Raw genomic sequence first — 16,068 nt, 5'->3', positions numbered from 1 at the left:
GGGTGGTCTTAATCACTGCCTCCTGGACAGTGTCACAAACCTCTGTCCTTAGTTCTTCAGGCATTCTATCAAATCTAATCCCTTGAATCTATTTCTCACTTCCACTGTATAATCATAAGGGATTTGATTTAGGTCATACCTGAATGATCTAGTGGTTTGCCCTACTTTCTTCAATTTAAGTCTGAATTTGGCAATAAGGAGTTCATGATCTGAGCCACAGTCAGCACCTGGTCTTGTTTTTGCTGACTGTATAGAGCTTCTTCATCTTTGGCTGCAAAGAATATTATCAGTCTGATTTCGGTATTGACCATTTGGTGATGTCCCTGTGTGGAGTCTTCTCTTGTATTGTTGGAAGAGGGTGTTTGCTATGATCAATGTGTTCTGTTGGCAAAACTCTATTAGTCTTTGCCCTGCTTCATTCTGTACTCCAAGGCCAAATTTGCCTGTTATTCCACGGATCTCTTGACTTCCTACTTTTGCATTCCAATCCCCTGTAATGAAAAGGACATCTTTTTTGGGTTTAGTTCTGGAAGGTCTTGTACGTCTTCATAGAACTGTTCAATTTCAGCTTCTTCAGCTTTACTGGTTGGGGCATAGACTTGGATTACTGTGATATTGAATGGTTTGCCTTGGAAACGAACAGAGATCATTCTGTTGTTTTTGAGATTGAATCCAAGTACTGCATTTCGGACTCTTTTGTTGTCTATGATAGCTACTCTATTTCTTCTAAGTGATTCTTGCCCACAATAGTAGATATAATGGTCATCTGAGTTAAATACACCCATTCTAGTCCATTTTAGTTCATTGATTCCTAAAATGTCAATGTTCATTCTTACCGTCTCCAGTTTGACCACTTCCAATTTGCCTTGATTCATGGACCTAATATTCCAGGGTCTGGTATAAGCGTCTATTCCTCCCCATATTACTCTTTTTAACTTATTTGAAAAGTGTAGGTATTTATTGTAGAAAAATTAGAAAATACAGAAACGTAGAAAGTAGAAGAAAGCTTAAGTAACTCATAATCTTATGTTTACAGAGCAGCCACTAGCATTGTTAACATTTTGATGGATCACTTTCAGCCTTTTCTGTGCATAGAAATATTTTTTCTTTGATTAAAATGGAATCATGATATACATGTATCTCTTTCCCTTAATACTATATAATGAACACTTTTGCATGTTCTTAGCGATCATTCTGTAGCATCATTTCCTAACATGAATAGAATTTCATTCTTTATATAGTATGTTAACTCAGTTATTGTTCAACTTTTCAAGTGCGTTCAGTTCCCTGTCATATACAGTATTGCAGTTAATGGCCTTGCACTGCATCTTTTTATGCAGAACCATCATTATTTCTTTAGGTTAAAACCTTGAAGTAGAATTTCTTGGGTAAATAGTATATATGTTATTAAAACTTTTGAAGCTTGTTATCAAACCGCCCACCAGAGAGGCCCTACCAGTTTAGATCCTATCAGCAGTATGTGACTGGGCCTTCCTCTGTCATTTACAATTAATCTTAAAGGTGTGGCTAATGCTCTAAATAGAAAATATCCTATTGTTGTTTTTGGTTTGCATTTATTTGATTGCTGGTGAAGTTGAACTTTAAAAATATTAGTTATTAGTCTTTTAAAATAGAGTTTTATGCTTCTGAAGCTAAATATGTGAAATATGTTAATATAAAACATCCTAAAATATATTTCATATTTAAAATTGGTTTAATTAAGTTTTAAATTGTGTATCAGTGATAAGATATAAATTTTTCTGAGTTACTGCTTGATATAACTTTAAACATCTTTTCATAAATGGATTTTAGGCCAAAAAAGTCTAGCAGTAGCTGATGATTGTTGGTCTTTTATAATGCCTTCAGTTTTTCACTTTTAAATATAGCATGCTTATAGTTAAGTATTTGTATTTAGAATGATTATTTCCTAAAGAGGCAAATTTCTACAGACAGAATTGCTGATTTTAAAAGATTGTAAATGATCAAGTATGCTGTTAAATTGCTTTTCATATATAGTTTAGCTGTAGCTTTTCATGTATAGTTGGCTGTCCATATCTGCAGGGTTCACATCTGTGAATCAACCAACTGTGGATCAAATGTATACAGGACCCGGACATGTAAGAGACTTGAGCTTCCATGGACTCTGCTGTCTTGGGGGGCTCCTGGAAACAGTCCTTCCTGGATATTGAGGGACCTCTTGACCTTGTCTTTTCCCTTCTTAGGAGGGATAAGCTAAGGAGTTTTCTATCAAAGGCCAGTCTTTTGGCCTGTGTACTGCACCCCATCCTCTCTCTTCTGTTACGGTCTTAGCTCTGACAGTTGTCCCTTTCCATTGACCTTCCTTTTTCTAGATCTTCCAGCATGTCATAACGTATAAGCATGTTGTTATTTTTCCCTTCTTAAAAAAGGGAACCAAGTAATTTTCCGAACCCTGCATTCAACACTTCTAAGCTATTCCTTAGTTCCCTTTCTTTTATGACAGAACTGTGCCTCCTTTTTTTTTTTTGCCTCCTTTCTCTCTTGATGGCTGAGATGGTAAAGAATCTGCCTGCAATGCAGGAGACCCAGGTTCGATCCCTGGGTTGGAAAGATCCCGTGGAAAAGGGAATGGCAACCCACTCCAGTATTCTTGGCTGCAGAGTCCCACAGACAGAGAAGCCTGGAGGGCCACAGTCCATGGGGTGCAAAGAGTCGGACACGACTGAGCGACTAACACTTTCACGTCTCTTGAACTAGTCAAATGAGCTTTTAATAACTACCACTGACAGTACTCTTTTTCAGAGTCAGCAGGAATGTCTCCTTGCCAAAGCCAGAGGTCAGGTTCCTCACCTTACTTGACCTTTGAGCAGTATTGGATACTCACAACTCCTCCTCTCAGCACTTTGCTACTTTTCATCCTATTTGCTCCTTCTTACTCTCTTTGACTGCTTTCTTCTCACTTCCCTAACCTCTAAATGTTGGACAATTTCCGAGCTCAGTTTTGAATCTCTGTCTATACTAAGTAGTTGCATCCAGGTTCACGGCTTTAAACACCATACTGCTCTTTCCGTATATATGCTTCCACCTAGAACACTACTCTGAACTCTGGACTCATACACGCAGCTGCCAACTTGACTTCTCCACCTGGATGTGTAATAAGCACCTCAGATGAAGCATGTACAGTGAAGAACTCCTAATCCCACCACCGCCACCTCTGGAAAAAAACCACACTTCTTCCTTTAGTCTTTGCCATTCCTTGTATCGTAGTTCTAGCATGCCAGTTGCTTATGCTCAAAAACTTTGGGGTCAGTGTTGAATTCTGTCTTCCATAACCCATCAGTAAAATTTGCACCACCGCTATCACCTCCTAAACTTAAATATGGAAATTTGCAAGAGTCTTCAAGCTCCACCTCTGACTCCTGTCATTTTTTCTCCATAGGACAGCCAGAGTGATCCTTTAGGAATATGTCAAATAATTTCATTCCTCTGTTCAAAACTTTCCAGTAGTTGCTTTCCTTCTGACTCAAAGTGAAAGACAAAATTCCTAGGTTTACTCGGCCTCCAGTTCCTCTCTGATCTCACATCCTATTCCCTGCCTTCTTACTCACTGTGCTTCAGTGACACTGGTCACCTTGTTTTCCTTGAGCACACCCAGCCCACATATGCGTCTTTCTGTTTTCTCTACTAGGAACGTAATCACTCTCAAGATATTGGCATGGCTACTTCCCTTATCTTTTCTAAAAGTCTGCTTAGTACCATCATAGTCAGGAAGCCTGCATGGAACATTCTCCCTAAAAGAGTGATACCAGTTCCCCTGACTGGGGTGACCTCAAGCAACTATTTTTCATCTCTTATTCTCATTTTCTTCCTTTGTTGAATGAACTTATTAGATAGTACAGCAATACTTCATGGGGTTATCATGAGGACTAATGAGGTAATGTACATGAAGTGTTCATACAGTTCCTTGGATCCCTATAGTTAGTATTTATTTTCCTCCTAGTCCTCACAAGGAACTTCCTTATTATCAGTTCTTCCTTTGTACTCCTGGGTGGTTTAAAATTATACATTATTTATGTTGTTATTATATAATATTTTGTTCTACCTTCTTTGGGTTTGTGATGGTCTTTTCTTACCTTTTTATAAAATAAGGTCTATTGAGATATCATTGACAGGTAAAATTTTAAGATATTTAAAGTGTACATCATGATGATTTGGTACCATATTCTGATAATATATGGCTTCCCAGATAGCTCAGTGGTAAAGAATCCACCTGCCATCCCTGAGATTGGGAAGATCCCCTGGAGAAGGAAATGGCAACCCAATGCAATATTCTTGCCTGGAAGCCCCATGGAAGAGGAGCCTGGCAGGCTACAGTCCCTGGGATGACAATAAGTCAGACACAACTGAATACATTCTTCCTACCTCTGATAATGTACACCTTGTGGAAGGATTTTCCCCATCTCATTAACTAACATATCCATCATCTCACATATTTAACTTTTTATGTGTGTGGGATAACATTTAAGTTCTACTTTTGTAACTAATTTCAGTTATTCAATAGTGTTATCAACTATTATCACTATGTTTAACATTAGATCCTCAGACTTTATTAATCTTACAGCTGAAAGTTTGTACCCTTTTACCAACCTCTCCCTAGTCTTCACTACCCTCTGGGAACCACTTTTCTACTCACTATTTTTATAAGTTTTACTTTTAAGATTTCACATGTAAGTGATAACCTTCAATATTTGTCATTGACTTATCTCACTTAGTATAACGCCCTCAAGATTCTTCATGTTGTTGCCAATGGCAGGATTTCCTAACCTCTTGCGGCTGAACAGGGTTCCATTGTATGCATGTACACACCACATCTTCTTTATCCATTCATTTGTTGATGGACACTTAGGTCCCGTCCATATATTGATTACTTACACTTCAGTAAAGAAGAGAGTACAGATATCTCTTCAAGATTCTGTTTTTATTTCCTTTTGATACATACCTAGAAGTGGGATTGCTGGACCATACAGTAGTTTTATTTTCAATTTTTTTGAGGAACCTTCCTACTGTTCTCCAAAAATCCAATTGATTTTCCATAATCAGTTGACACGGGTTCCCTTTTCTCCACATCCACATCCTTGTCCTCACTTATCTTTTTGATTATAGCCATTCTTTTTTTTTTAAGATGGCCCTTCTTGACAGATAGCGCTAGTGGTAAAGAACCCACCTGCCAATTTAGGAGACTTAAGAGGTGCAGGTTTGATCCCTAGATGGGGAAGATCCTCTGGAGAAGGAAATGGCAACCCACTCCAGTATTCTCGCCTGGAGAATCCCATGGACAGAGGAACCTGGCGGGCTACAGTCCATGGGGTCCCAAAGAGTTGGGCACGACTAAAGTAACTTAGCATGCATGCGTTCTGATAAATGTTAAGTGATACCTTGTGATTTTGATTTTCATTTTCCTGATGATAAGTGATGTTGAGTACCTTTTCATGTACCTGTTGACTGTCTTTCTGTGTCTTTTTTGGAAAAATATTTACTCCATTCCTTTCCTGTTTTTCAGTCACATTGTTTTTTTTTCTTTTTCTTTTTTTTTTGCAGTTGAGTTCTCTTGGATATTAACTCATTATCAGATATATGATTTGCCAATATTTCCTCCCTTTCAGGAGGTTGCCTTTTCATTCTGTCACTGGCTTCCTTTGCTATGCAGGAGACTTTTAGTCTGATGTAGACCCACTTCTTAGTTTTTGCTTTTGCTTTTTTTTTGACTTTGTGTGTGTGTCTGTCAAATCCAAAAATCATTGTCAATAATGATGTCAAAAAACCCACTGTGTCACAAAACCCACTGTGTTTTCTTCTAGAATTTTTTTACAGTTTTGGGTCTTGTATTCAAATCTTTAATCAATTCAGACTTGATTTTTGCATATGGTATAAGATACACATATGGTATACAATACAAGATATACGATATGCATATGGTATAAGATATAAGGTCTAGTTTCATTCTTTGTGTGTGGCTGACTAGTTTTCTCAGCACCATTTGTTGGAAAAACTATCTTTCCCCATTGTATGTTCTTAACTCCTTTGTCGTAAATATATACATGAGTTTATTTCTGGGCTCTCTGTTCTGTTTTATTAATCTATGTATCTGTATTTATGCCAGTATTATACTGTTTTGATTACTGTAGGTTTGTAATATATTTTGAAAGCAGGAAGTGTGATGCCTCCAGTTTTGTTCTTCTTCCTCTAAATAGCTTTGGCTGTTGGGTGTATGTTACGGTTCCACACAAATTTTAGAATTGTTCATTTTATTTCTGTGAAAAATGCATTGAAATTTTTGTAGGCATCACATTAAATATGTAGATTGATTTAGGTAGTATTGACATTTTAACAATATTAAGCCTTTCAATTTGTGAACACAAAATTATCTTTCCATTTAAGTGTCTTCTGCAGTTTTTCATCAACATCTTATAGTGTTTAGTGTATAGGTTGTCCACCTTCATAGTTAAATTTTTTGTAGATATTTTATTCTTTTTTGATGCAACTGAAAATGACATTGTTCTCATAATTTCTCTTTCTGATAGTTGATCATTAGTATATGGAAATGCAACTGATTTTTGTATATTGGTATTTATCCTGCAACTTTACTGAATTTGTTTATTGGTTCTAACAGTTCTTTTGGTAGTCTTCAGGATTTTGATATGTAATGTGATATGTGAATAATGACAGTTATATTTCTTCCTTTTTTACTTGGATGCCTTTTATTTCCTTTTCTTGCCTTTTCTTCCTTTTCTCATTAGAACTTCCAATGTCAAATATAAGTGATGAGAGTGGGCAGTCTTGTCTTATTCCTAATCTTAGAAGAAAAGGTTTCAGCTTTTTAGCGTTGAATATGGTCTTAGCTGTGGGCTCAATGAAAATAACCAATATTATGTTGAAGTATATTCCCTATGCCCAGTTTGTTGAGAGCTTTTATGATCTTTTTTTTCTTTCTCAAAACTTAAATTTACTTCTTTTCTTATAAGTAAATAAGGCTTATAAACATCCCTTGAACTACTACTTCAGCTGCATCCTAAAAGTTTGATGTTATTTTTTATTTTTGTTGTTTAAAGTACAGTTTCCATTATAATTTTTTTGACCAAAGGTTATTTGGAATATAATTTTTAATTTTCAGATATTTTCAGTGAATTTGTTTTGGTTATAATTAGTGAATGTGGTCTACATAATATTATAGTTATTATAATAGTTCCTTGAAATTTATTGAGAAATGATCTAGAATCAGTGGTATTCCAGTGAGTGGGTCCAGTATTCAATAGATTATGCTTGTTAATGGTATTTTATGTCCTTTATCACTTATCCTTTTTTCATCTTTTTAATTATTTAAATGTATTAAGTTCTTCACTATGATATTTGATTTGTCGATTTTTCCTTGAGGTCCTTTGATTTTTACTGCATATTTTTTAAAATAACTTGTCAGATGCATACAAGTTTAGAATTCTTTATTCATCCTGATGTAATATGTAGTAATTTAAAAAAATTCCTTGAAGTTTACTTAGTCGATATTACTGGAGTCTAACCAGTTTTGTTTAGATTAATATTTTTCTAGTGTCTTTTTTTAAAAACTATATTTAGTCTGACATACCTTCCATTTAGTATGTGAGAAATTGGTTTGACAGCTGTAGTAATATGTCATTAGTTGTAAGTTGTACCCTGATTTCAAGTGTGTTAATATGTGAAAAAATGTACAGTAAGAACTGATAAAATAGAGTTCACTTAATGATTCATGCCTTTGTGTTCTTAAAGTATACACACACACACATTTTAAAAATAGTACTTGAGTTTAAAAACTCTAGTTTAATGGGCTTTATGTTTTAACTGAGGTGCTTAGGGTATTTACTGATATTTTTGGGTTGATATCCACTCTATTGCTTTCTTAGGGCTTCCCAGGTGGCACTAGTGGTAAAGAACCCACCTGCCAATGCAAGAGATATAAGAGATGCAGGTTCGATCCCTGGGTCAGGAAGATCCCCTGGAAGAGGGCACGGCAACCCACCAGTATTCATGCCTAGAGAATCCCATGAACAGAGGAGCCTGGCAGGCTATAGTCCATGGTGTTGAGGTCCTTTAATGGACCGGAACCTGGTGGTCCGGAGTCGATGATAAGAAAGTAAAGGAGAGAGAAAGAGGCTGCTATTCCTTGGTTTACACAGAAAACCAATAAACCCCCTGGTATGGGGCTTGCACTGCTCACAAAGGCACCAGGCACCCTGTTGAGGGGGTGAAGGCACAGAGCGCCTTCTTGAGAGGGTCTTAGAAGCCCAGGCAGGAGAGTGAGCCTAGTGAGCCTCTGTGCTCCAGAGAATTAGCCTGAGAGAGAGAGAGACACACACACACAGAGAAAGAAAGACACGGGGACCCAAGCTCTGATGGAGCAAAGGTGTTTTACTCAACATCGTGTGAGTATATATACTGTCTTTCAAGGTAGCTGTTTTCAGCAAAGATAAAAATCAAAAGTCCAGACTTACAAATTATCAAGGAAACATAAGGCGATCCATATCAAAGAGAGAGGGTTGTAAATAATCACTTTTGCCATATGGTTCATAAAAAGGAAGAGGGTCGTAAATAGTTACTTATCACTGTATGGAAAAACTAAGGAAGGAAATGCATGCATTCTTAAACCCCCGGGAGTAGTTTGCTACTCCACTTAATTCCTGAATATTCAGGAATTAATAAGGGACAGAGGATTCATGACGGACCCAAAACAGCACACAGGAAGCCTCCTGTTAAATGCTTCCTGACACCATGGGGTTGCACAAAGTCGGACACGACTGAAGTGACTTAGCACAGCACACAACACATTCTTACTTTCTGTTTGCCCTACATTCTTCTCTACTCTTTCTGTCTTATGATTCTTTTTTTTGGGGGGGGGTTAACTTTTCTTCTGCCATTTTATTCCTTATTCATTTTTAATTTATAGACTCTTCTTTTACTAGGCTTCTTTTATAGGCTTTTTTTTTTTACTGGTGGTACTTTTACTAGTTTTACTATGCATATCTAAACCTTAACAAAGGCTAAATTTAGTATCTTTACACTTATCCAGATGACTGAGGACCTTGTATTGTTTTAACTCTATAATCATCTCATGCTTGACATATGCTGTTACTGTCCAGAATTGTAAGTTTGCTGTTGGTTTATTTAAAACTCCATAAAACTAGGCATTGTTGTCAGTGTTCTATACTCAACTTGTTTAGGTTTACCCACAAGTTCACTATTTTCTTTGCTTAGTGCTTCTTAACTCAGTTTCCCTTTTCCTAAATTACAATGATTAGGAAGTTTGTTTTAGTGAGAATTTGTTGGTAAATCCCTTAAATTTTAGTTTTCTCAAAATATGCTTATATTGCCCTCCTTCTGGAAGGATAATTATGCTGTACTTGCTAGCCTGTCTCAGCAGTTATTTTTTCTTAGCATTTTGACAATCTTTAATACTGTAATTTCTTCATATCTACCTTAAATGTTACTAATTCTCTTAAGTTTATCTGCTTTTTAGCTAATTCATTTAATTTTTAATGTCAAATACCATCATTTAAGAGCTCTGCTTGTCTCTTTTTCAAAACTGAAACCTTATTATCAGTTTCCCAGAGCCACAGATGTGACAGGCAGACTTCATTTGGCATGTTTGCTCATTGGTTTGTTTCTGAGATCATTAGCTAAGAACATCACCTGGGTTGAACTTTTATGTAGCAGTCTCTAATTCACGTCTGCAATGGGCTTGGACCTGACTCAGGAACCCAACAGATGCAAATGCTGATAGTGGAGGATAAAGAAATAGAAGATCTTTCTTTGATCCTTGTATTTTCTACCATTACAGCTATATTAACTTACAAAATTATAATTTCTGACCTGGAGTTCCTTGGGTTCATATTTTCTAGGTGTGTTTCCATCTTTTTAATTTTAATTTTTCTGTATTCATATGTATTTTATAGATAGCTTACTGTTGGCACTTACTTGCCTTAATCAAACCAGAGCATCTGACTTGGCTGTTAAGTTTAACCTATTTAAGATTTTTGTAATTTCTTTTGTATTAGTGCTTATTCTGCCACCTTATTTTTTGTTTTAAACTGTCTGTATTTTTTAATTTTGTTCCTCTGTTTGATAGATTAGAATTTTTTGTATACTTCGAGGGTTATAGAGACTATTTTTATGCTGTTTCTTAAATGTTAATATCATTGCTGGTATTCTAAAATTTATTTTCCCTGTTCCTTTTAAAGTGTATTTTTCTTCTAAACTAGACAATCATGTTAGCACACCTTTCTCTCCATTATTTAGCTTCTCTCCTACTTTTTCCTCACCTTGTTCTGTGTTTTCTACCATACTGATGTCGTAAGGAATTTTACATATGGATTGTAATAGATTTTTTTCTCTGCTTCACCTATGTCTCTCCTTCTTCCCCCCGTAGAAAGTGTTTAGGTATAACTGGTTTTCTGAACCTCTTGTTTTCAGTCAAAGCCAAGCTGATCGTGAGCATTGTGCTGATATTATACCCCCACTGGCAGCACACTGGAGATGTGCTGTCTGCCTTACAATGGAGATTGAACAGTCAGTGAGAACAGCCCAGCGAGAAAACTCTTCTCAGCACATGTGGAGTTTCTGGCTCTCTTCTTTGGAAGTTTTTTTGCCTCTTTTCGGGACATTCTCATAGTTTTCTGTGTTAATGCCTGAGATCTGAGATCTGTAAACCTCACTTGAACTTCTGTAGCATCTGTAGGCCTGATGATAATATCATCATTATTGTATAGTTAGTGCTGAACATTTTGGAGCTTACTTACCAGTAACTTGCAAATGCTGAAGTATTTCTAAAAAAACAACATGGAACATACTGTGAACTTTATTTCTTTAAAAATGTTGATCTTCTCAGTTCTGATAGTATCAGCAGCGACGAGGAAGAGCTGAGAACTCTGGGAAGCAGTGACAGTGAGAGCAGCACTCCAGAGAAGGCCGGGCCTCCAGTCATCATGGATGAGAACAGTTGGTTCAACAAGTGTAAGAGAGTCAAACAGAAGTATCAGCTCACCCTGGAACAGAAGGTGTGTATCAGTCATCAGAAGTCATTTCATTTCGACTCTAGTTACTACCTTTAGACTGTCACTACCAAAAGATCTTTTAGCTAAACACAAGTATTTACCTATTGCTACTTCCTTTCTGTTCTTGGATTGTCCTCCTCTAAATTAAAAATCAGGCCCAATTTTAGGAGAGGCTTTTGTTTGCTAAACTTTTTCTAATTTTACATTTTAATATAACGCTGACCCATTTATTCTCCTGTATGCAGTTTCATTTATATGTTTGAAGTATTAATTTCTAGGATTAATTTTATAAAAGATTATTTGGTTTATGAAAATGTAGTAATAGTGATTGCTTAAGAAATTCCATATATGTGTGTCTGTCTCCTTTTTTAAAAATCAGGTATTTTAGCAGCTTTTGTGTGTTAAGCACTATAGTAGGCAAAGGGGAGTACATAGCAGACTGGGATACCAACTAGCATCTTAACTCTTAATTTTCATGTATTGTTTATTTTCCTTTCTTCCCTTCCTTTCAAATTACTGTTATTCATAGATGAGCTACTTAGGAAAAGCCTTAGTGGAATTATCAATAGAAATATTAGAACAATAAAAAATACACTGAGGAAAATGGTTACAAAGGAAATTTACAAATATGAAGAGATTTCCTGTAGATAAACAACTGCTAGTTAAGATATACAAAGAAAGCTTTAATACCTTGTGAAAGAAGAATTCCGGTTCCAGATACCAGCAAGAAGTCAGACTAAGATAACTAAAAGCCTTTACACTGTAAAAATCTGAAAATGCCAAGTAGAATAAAATTTTGAAACAGTTTCATACAGAACTTCTCTCTCAAAGAGTAAGAGCTCACTAAAGACATTGTCCAGGAATCAGTGATCAAGACCATCCCCCCCCACCCCCACCCCCCGCCCCCACCACCACCCCACCGCAAAAGAAATGCAAAACAGCAAAATGGTTATCTGAGGAGGCCTTACAAATAGCTGAGAAAAGACATAAAAGGCAAAGGAGAAAAGGAAAGATGTACCCATTTGAAGGCAGAGTTCCAAAGAATAGCAAGGAGAGATAAAAAAGGCTTCCTAAGTGAACACTGAAAAGAAACAGAGGAAAACAATAGAATAGGAAAGACTAGAGATCTCTTCAACAAAATTAGAGGTACCAAGGGAACACTTCATGGAAACATGGGCACAATAAAGGACATAAATGGTAGGGACCTATCAGAAGCAGAAGATATTAAGAAGAGGTGGCAAGAATACACAGAAGAACTATACAAAAAAGGTCTTCATGACCCAGATAACCGCGATGGTGTGATCATTCACCTAGAGCCAGTCATCCTGGAATGTGAAGTCAAGTGGGCCTTAGGAAGCATCACTACGAACAAAGCTCGTGGAGGTGATGGAATTCCAGTTGAGCTGTTTCAAATCCTAAAAGATGATGCTGTTAAAGTGCTGCACTCAATATGCCAGCAAATGTGGAAAACTCAGCAGTGGCCACAGGACTGGAAAAGGTCAGTTTTCATTACAGTTCTGAAGAAAGGCAATGCCAAAGAATGCTCAAACTATAGCATAATTATACTCATTTCATACACTAGCAAAGTAATGCTCAAAATTATTCAAGCCAGGCTTCAACAGTATGTGAACCGTGAACTTGCAGATGTTCAAGCTGGATTTAGAAAAGGCAGAGGAACCAGAGATCAAATTGCCAACATTGGTTGGACCATCAAAAAAGCAAGAGAGTTCCAGAAAAGTATCTACTTCTGCTTTATTGACTATGCCAAAGCCTTTGACTATGTGGATCACAACCAACTTTGGAAAATTCTGAAAGGGATGGGAATACCAGATCACCTGACCTGCCTCTTGAGAAATCTTTATGCAGGTCAAGAAGCAACAGTTAGAACTGGACATGGAACAACAGACTGGTTCCACACTGAAAAAGGAGTACATCAAGGCTGTATATTGTCACCCTCCTTATTTAACTTATATGCAGAGTACATCATGAGAAATGCTGGACTGGATGAAGCACAAGCTGGAATCAAGATTGCTGGGAAAAATATCAATAACCTCAGATATGCAGATGACACCACCCTTATGGCAGAAAGCGAAGAACTAAAGAACCTCTTGATGAAAGTACAAGAGGAGAGTGGAAAAGTTGGCTCAAAACTCAACATTCAGGAAACTAAGATCATGGTATCTGGTTCCATCACTTCATGGGAAATAGATGGGGAAACAGTACAGACAGTGGGGCATTATTTTTTGGGGGCTCCAGAATCACTGCAGATGGTGACTGTAGCCATGAAATTAAAAGACGCTTGCTCCTTGGAAGAAAAGCTAAGACCAACCTAGACAGAATATTAAAAAGCAGAGACATTAATTTGCCAACACAGATCTGTCTAGTCAAAGCTATGATTTTTTCAGTAGTCATGTATGGATGGGAGAGTTGGACTATAAAGAGAGCTGTGTGCCGAAGAATTAATGCTTTTGAACTGTGGTGTTGGAGAAGACTCTTGAGAGTCCCTTGGACAGCAAGGCGATCCAATCAGTGCATCCTAAAGGAAATTAATCCTGAATATTCACTGGAAGGACTGATGCTGAAGGTGAAGCTCCAATACTTTGGCCACCTGATGGGAAGAATTGACTCATTTGAAAAGACTCTGACACTGGGAAAGATTGAAGGCAGGAGGAGAAGGGGATGACAGAGGACAGGATGGTTGGATGGCATCACTGACTGAATGAACATGAGTTTGAATAAGCTCCAGCAGTTGATCCTGGACAGGGAAGCCTGGTGTGCTGCAGTCCATGGGGTCACAAAGACTCGGACACAACTGAGTGACTGAACTGAGCTGAAGGACTCTATAAACAAGGAAGGGCCTAAAAACAAGTGGGGCATATTGAGTTAAAGGCATTGCGAACTCCTGGGGTGGTGGTGAGGGGCCATTCCCTTAACCTAGGTACCTGTGTTTTAATACCAACAGGACACAGCAAATCTAGGCCCACTATCATTCAAGTTGGAAACTGAACCTCGAAGACAGGAATGAGACTCACAGTGGCAGAGTAAGCACAGAAATTGGTAAACCTTGACTACATGAGATAGCAGCAGCAGTAGTAATGCCAGTATGGGGCAGCAGTGATGATCTGGAATATGCTTAAGAACTGGAGAAGTTCCCCTTCTTTGCAGGGGAAGTCGATGAGCTCTGATTTGCTTTCATTTGCCGATTTCTCTGGGATAAATACTCCCATCATGGCCAACTTAAAACTACCTGTTTGATGTTACTGAATGCAAGATAAGGGGGAGATGTTTTTCTCCAAGAGAAATACAATGACTGTGACTTGAAGAGCACAGATAGCAATAATATACTGTTGTAAAATATTTGGGAAGTGATGGATTTTGAGTAGTTATTTTTACTCAACTACTACTATTTGAGTAGTAGTTATTTTAAGTAGTAGTTATTTTGAGTAGTTTTTAAATACAGTTTACTTAATCCTTGTTTTTCAATAGAATTTACTTAACTGAGTTTATATAATTTAATTGTTAATAATAGCAGTGTTTTAACGACTGAATTACAAAATATCAGAAGCTTAACATTTAGGTCTGGCTTCAGACCTCCCTGGGAATTAAAATGGAACTAAACACTATGTAATAGTATCAGAAAGGGTGAGAAAGGGTGATTGAAGTTAAAGCCTCTTAGGATCTATGTATTATAAGTAGTGTAGTGTAAAAGGAGTGTAGACACCCTTTTTAAGGTATATGACTGTTTCCAAAATTACAGTTAAAGAAACAGAATATTTAGCTTTTAAACTGATAATAAGAAAGAGAAGAAATAAAGAAAATGTGATCATTACAATAGAAAAGAGCAAATGAGAAAAAAATGAAGATAGTATTTAAAAAAATAAACACAAAATAACAGAAATCTCAATACAGCCAAGAGTCAACATCGCCATAAAAGGGAAAGGTATAAGCTTGACAATTAAGACAAACTCTTGAGAATGCCTGGTGGTCCAGTGGTTAAGCCTGTGTGCTCTCACTGCCCAAGGCTCTGGTTCAACCACTGTTCAGGCAACTAAGATCCCACAAGCTAAAACGGAGAAGCCGAAAAAATAATAATCTTAAAAATTAATTAAAAAAAAAAGACAAACTCTTAAATTTATTTTTTGTTTTTTTAAATTAAATTTATTTATTTTAATTGGAGGCTAATTACTTTACAATATTGTAATGGTTTTTGCCTTATATTTATTTTTTAAATCATAAGTTTTAGTGACATGCTGTCCATCTGTAAAAGGCATGCATAAAATAGTGACTCAAAAAACGTTGAAACTAGGAGGATAAAATAGAGTAGGCAAATATTAACCAAAATAATTCTATATCAGTATAATTCACACTAGACATCAAGGCAAAAAGTATTATTAAGACTAAAGAAAGATATTGCCTTTTTAAAAGAGAAGAATTTACCAGCAATCTGTAACAGTACTGAACTTACATGCATTTAAAAATTCAGCCATGAAAAATATGAAATAGAAATTAATAGAATATCTAGGAAAAATGAATAAATCCATAATAATAGTAGAAAATTTTTACTTCCCAATAATTACAGATTAAACAGACAAAAACTTGGTAAGGATGTAATGACCTTGAGCAATGCAACTAGTAAGCTTGAAGTAAATTATGGTAGGGACTTCTCTGGTGGCTCAGTGGTAAAGAATCCACCTGCTGGTCAATGAATGCATTATTTACAATTTTTATTAGTGGACTGCCAGTGCATAAGATCTGGATTCGATCCCTGATCCAGGAATATCCCACATGCCTCAGAGCAACTGAGTCCATGTACCTCAGCTATTAAGTCTGTGCTCTAAAGCCTGGTGGGTAACCACTGAAACCTGCGTGCCCTAGAGCCCGGGCTGCACAGCAAGAGAAGCAATTGCACCTTCTGGTGAGAAGCCCATGCACCACAGCTGGAGAGTACCCCCCACATTCTACGCCTGGAGGAGAGCCCACGCAGCAATGAAGACTCCGCCCAGCCAAAAAT

General features: G+C 36.9%; 1 protein-coding gene across 5 annotated transcripts in view; it reads left to right on the top strand.

Annotated features, from left to right (window-relative positions):
• RUNDC3B (RUN domain containing 3B) overlaps nucleotides 1-16,068 on the top strand; it is a 167,757-nt gene that overhangs the window by 102,346 nt on the left and 49,343 nt on the right. For all 5 annotated transcript variants that reach the window (XM_027539888.1, XM_027539886.1, XM_027539889.1 and 2 more), the window contains one exon: nucleotides 10,892-11,060. In XM_027539888.1, coding sequence (XP_027395689.1) covers nucleotides 10,892-11,060 — 169 coding nt within the window. The remainder of the gene's footprint in view (nucleotides 1-10,891; nucleotides 11,061-16,068) is intronic.

This window comes from Bos indicus x Bos taurus, chromosome 4, assembly GCF_003369695.1.
Source record: "Bos indicus x Bos taurus breed Angus x Brahman F1 hybrid chromosome 4, Bos_hybrid_MaternalHap_v2.0, whole genome shotgun sequence".
Taxonomy (NCBI): domain Eukaryota; kingdom Metazoa; phylum Chordata; class Mammalia; order Artiodactyla; family Bovidae; genus Bos; species Bos indicus x Bos taurus.
The sequence above is the reverse complement of the archived record's forward strand: the minus strand, read 5'-3'. Positions and strand labels throughout refer to the sequence as shown.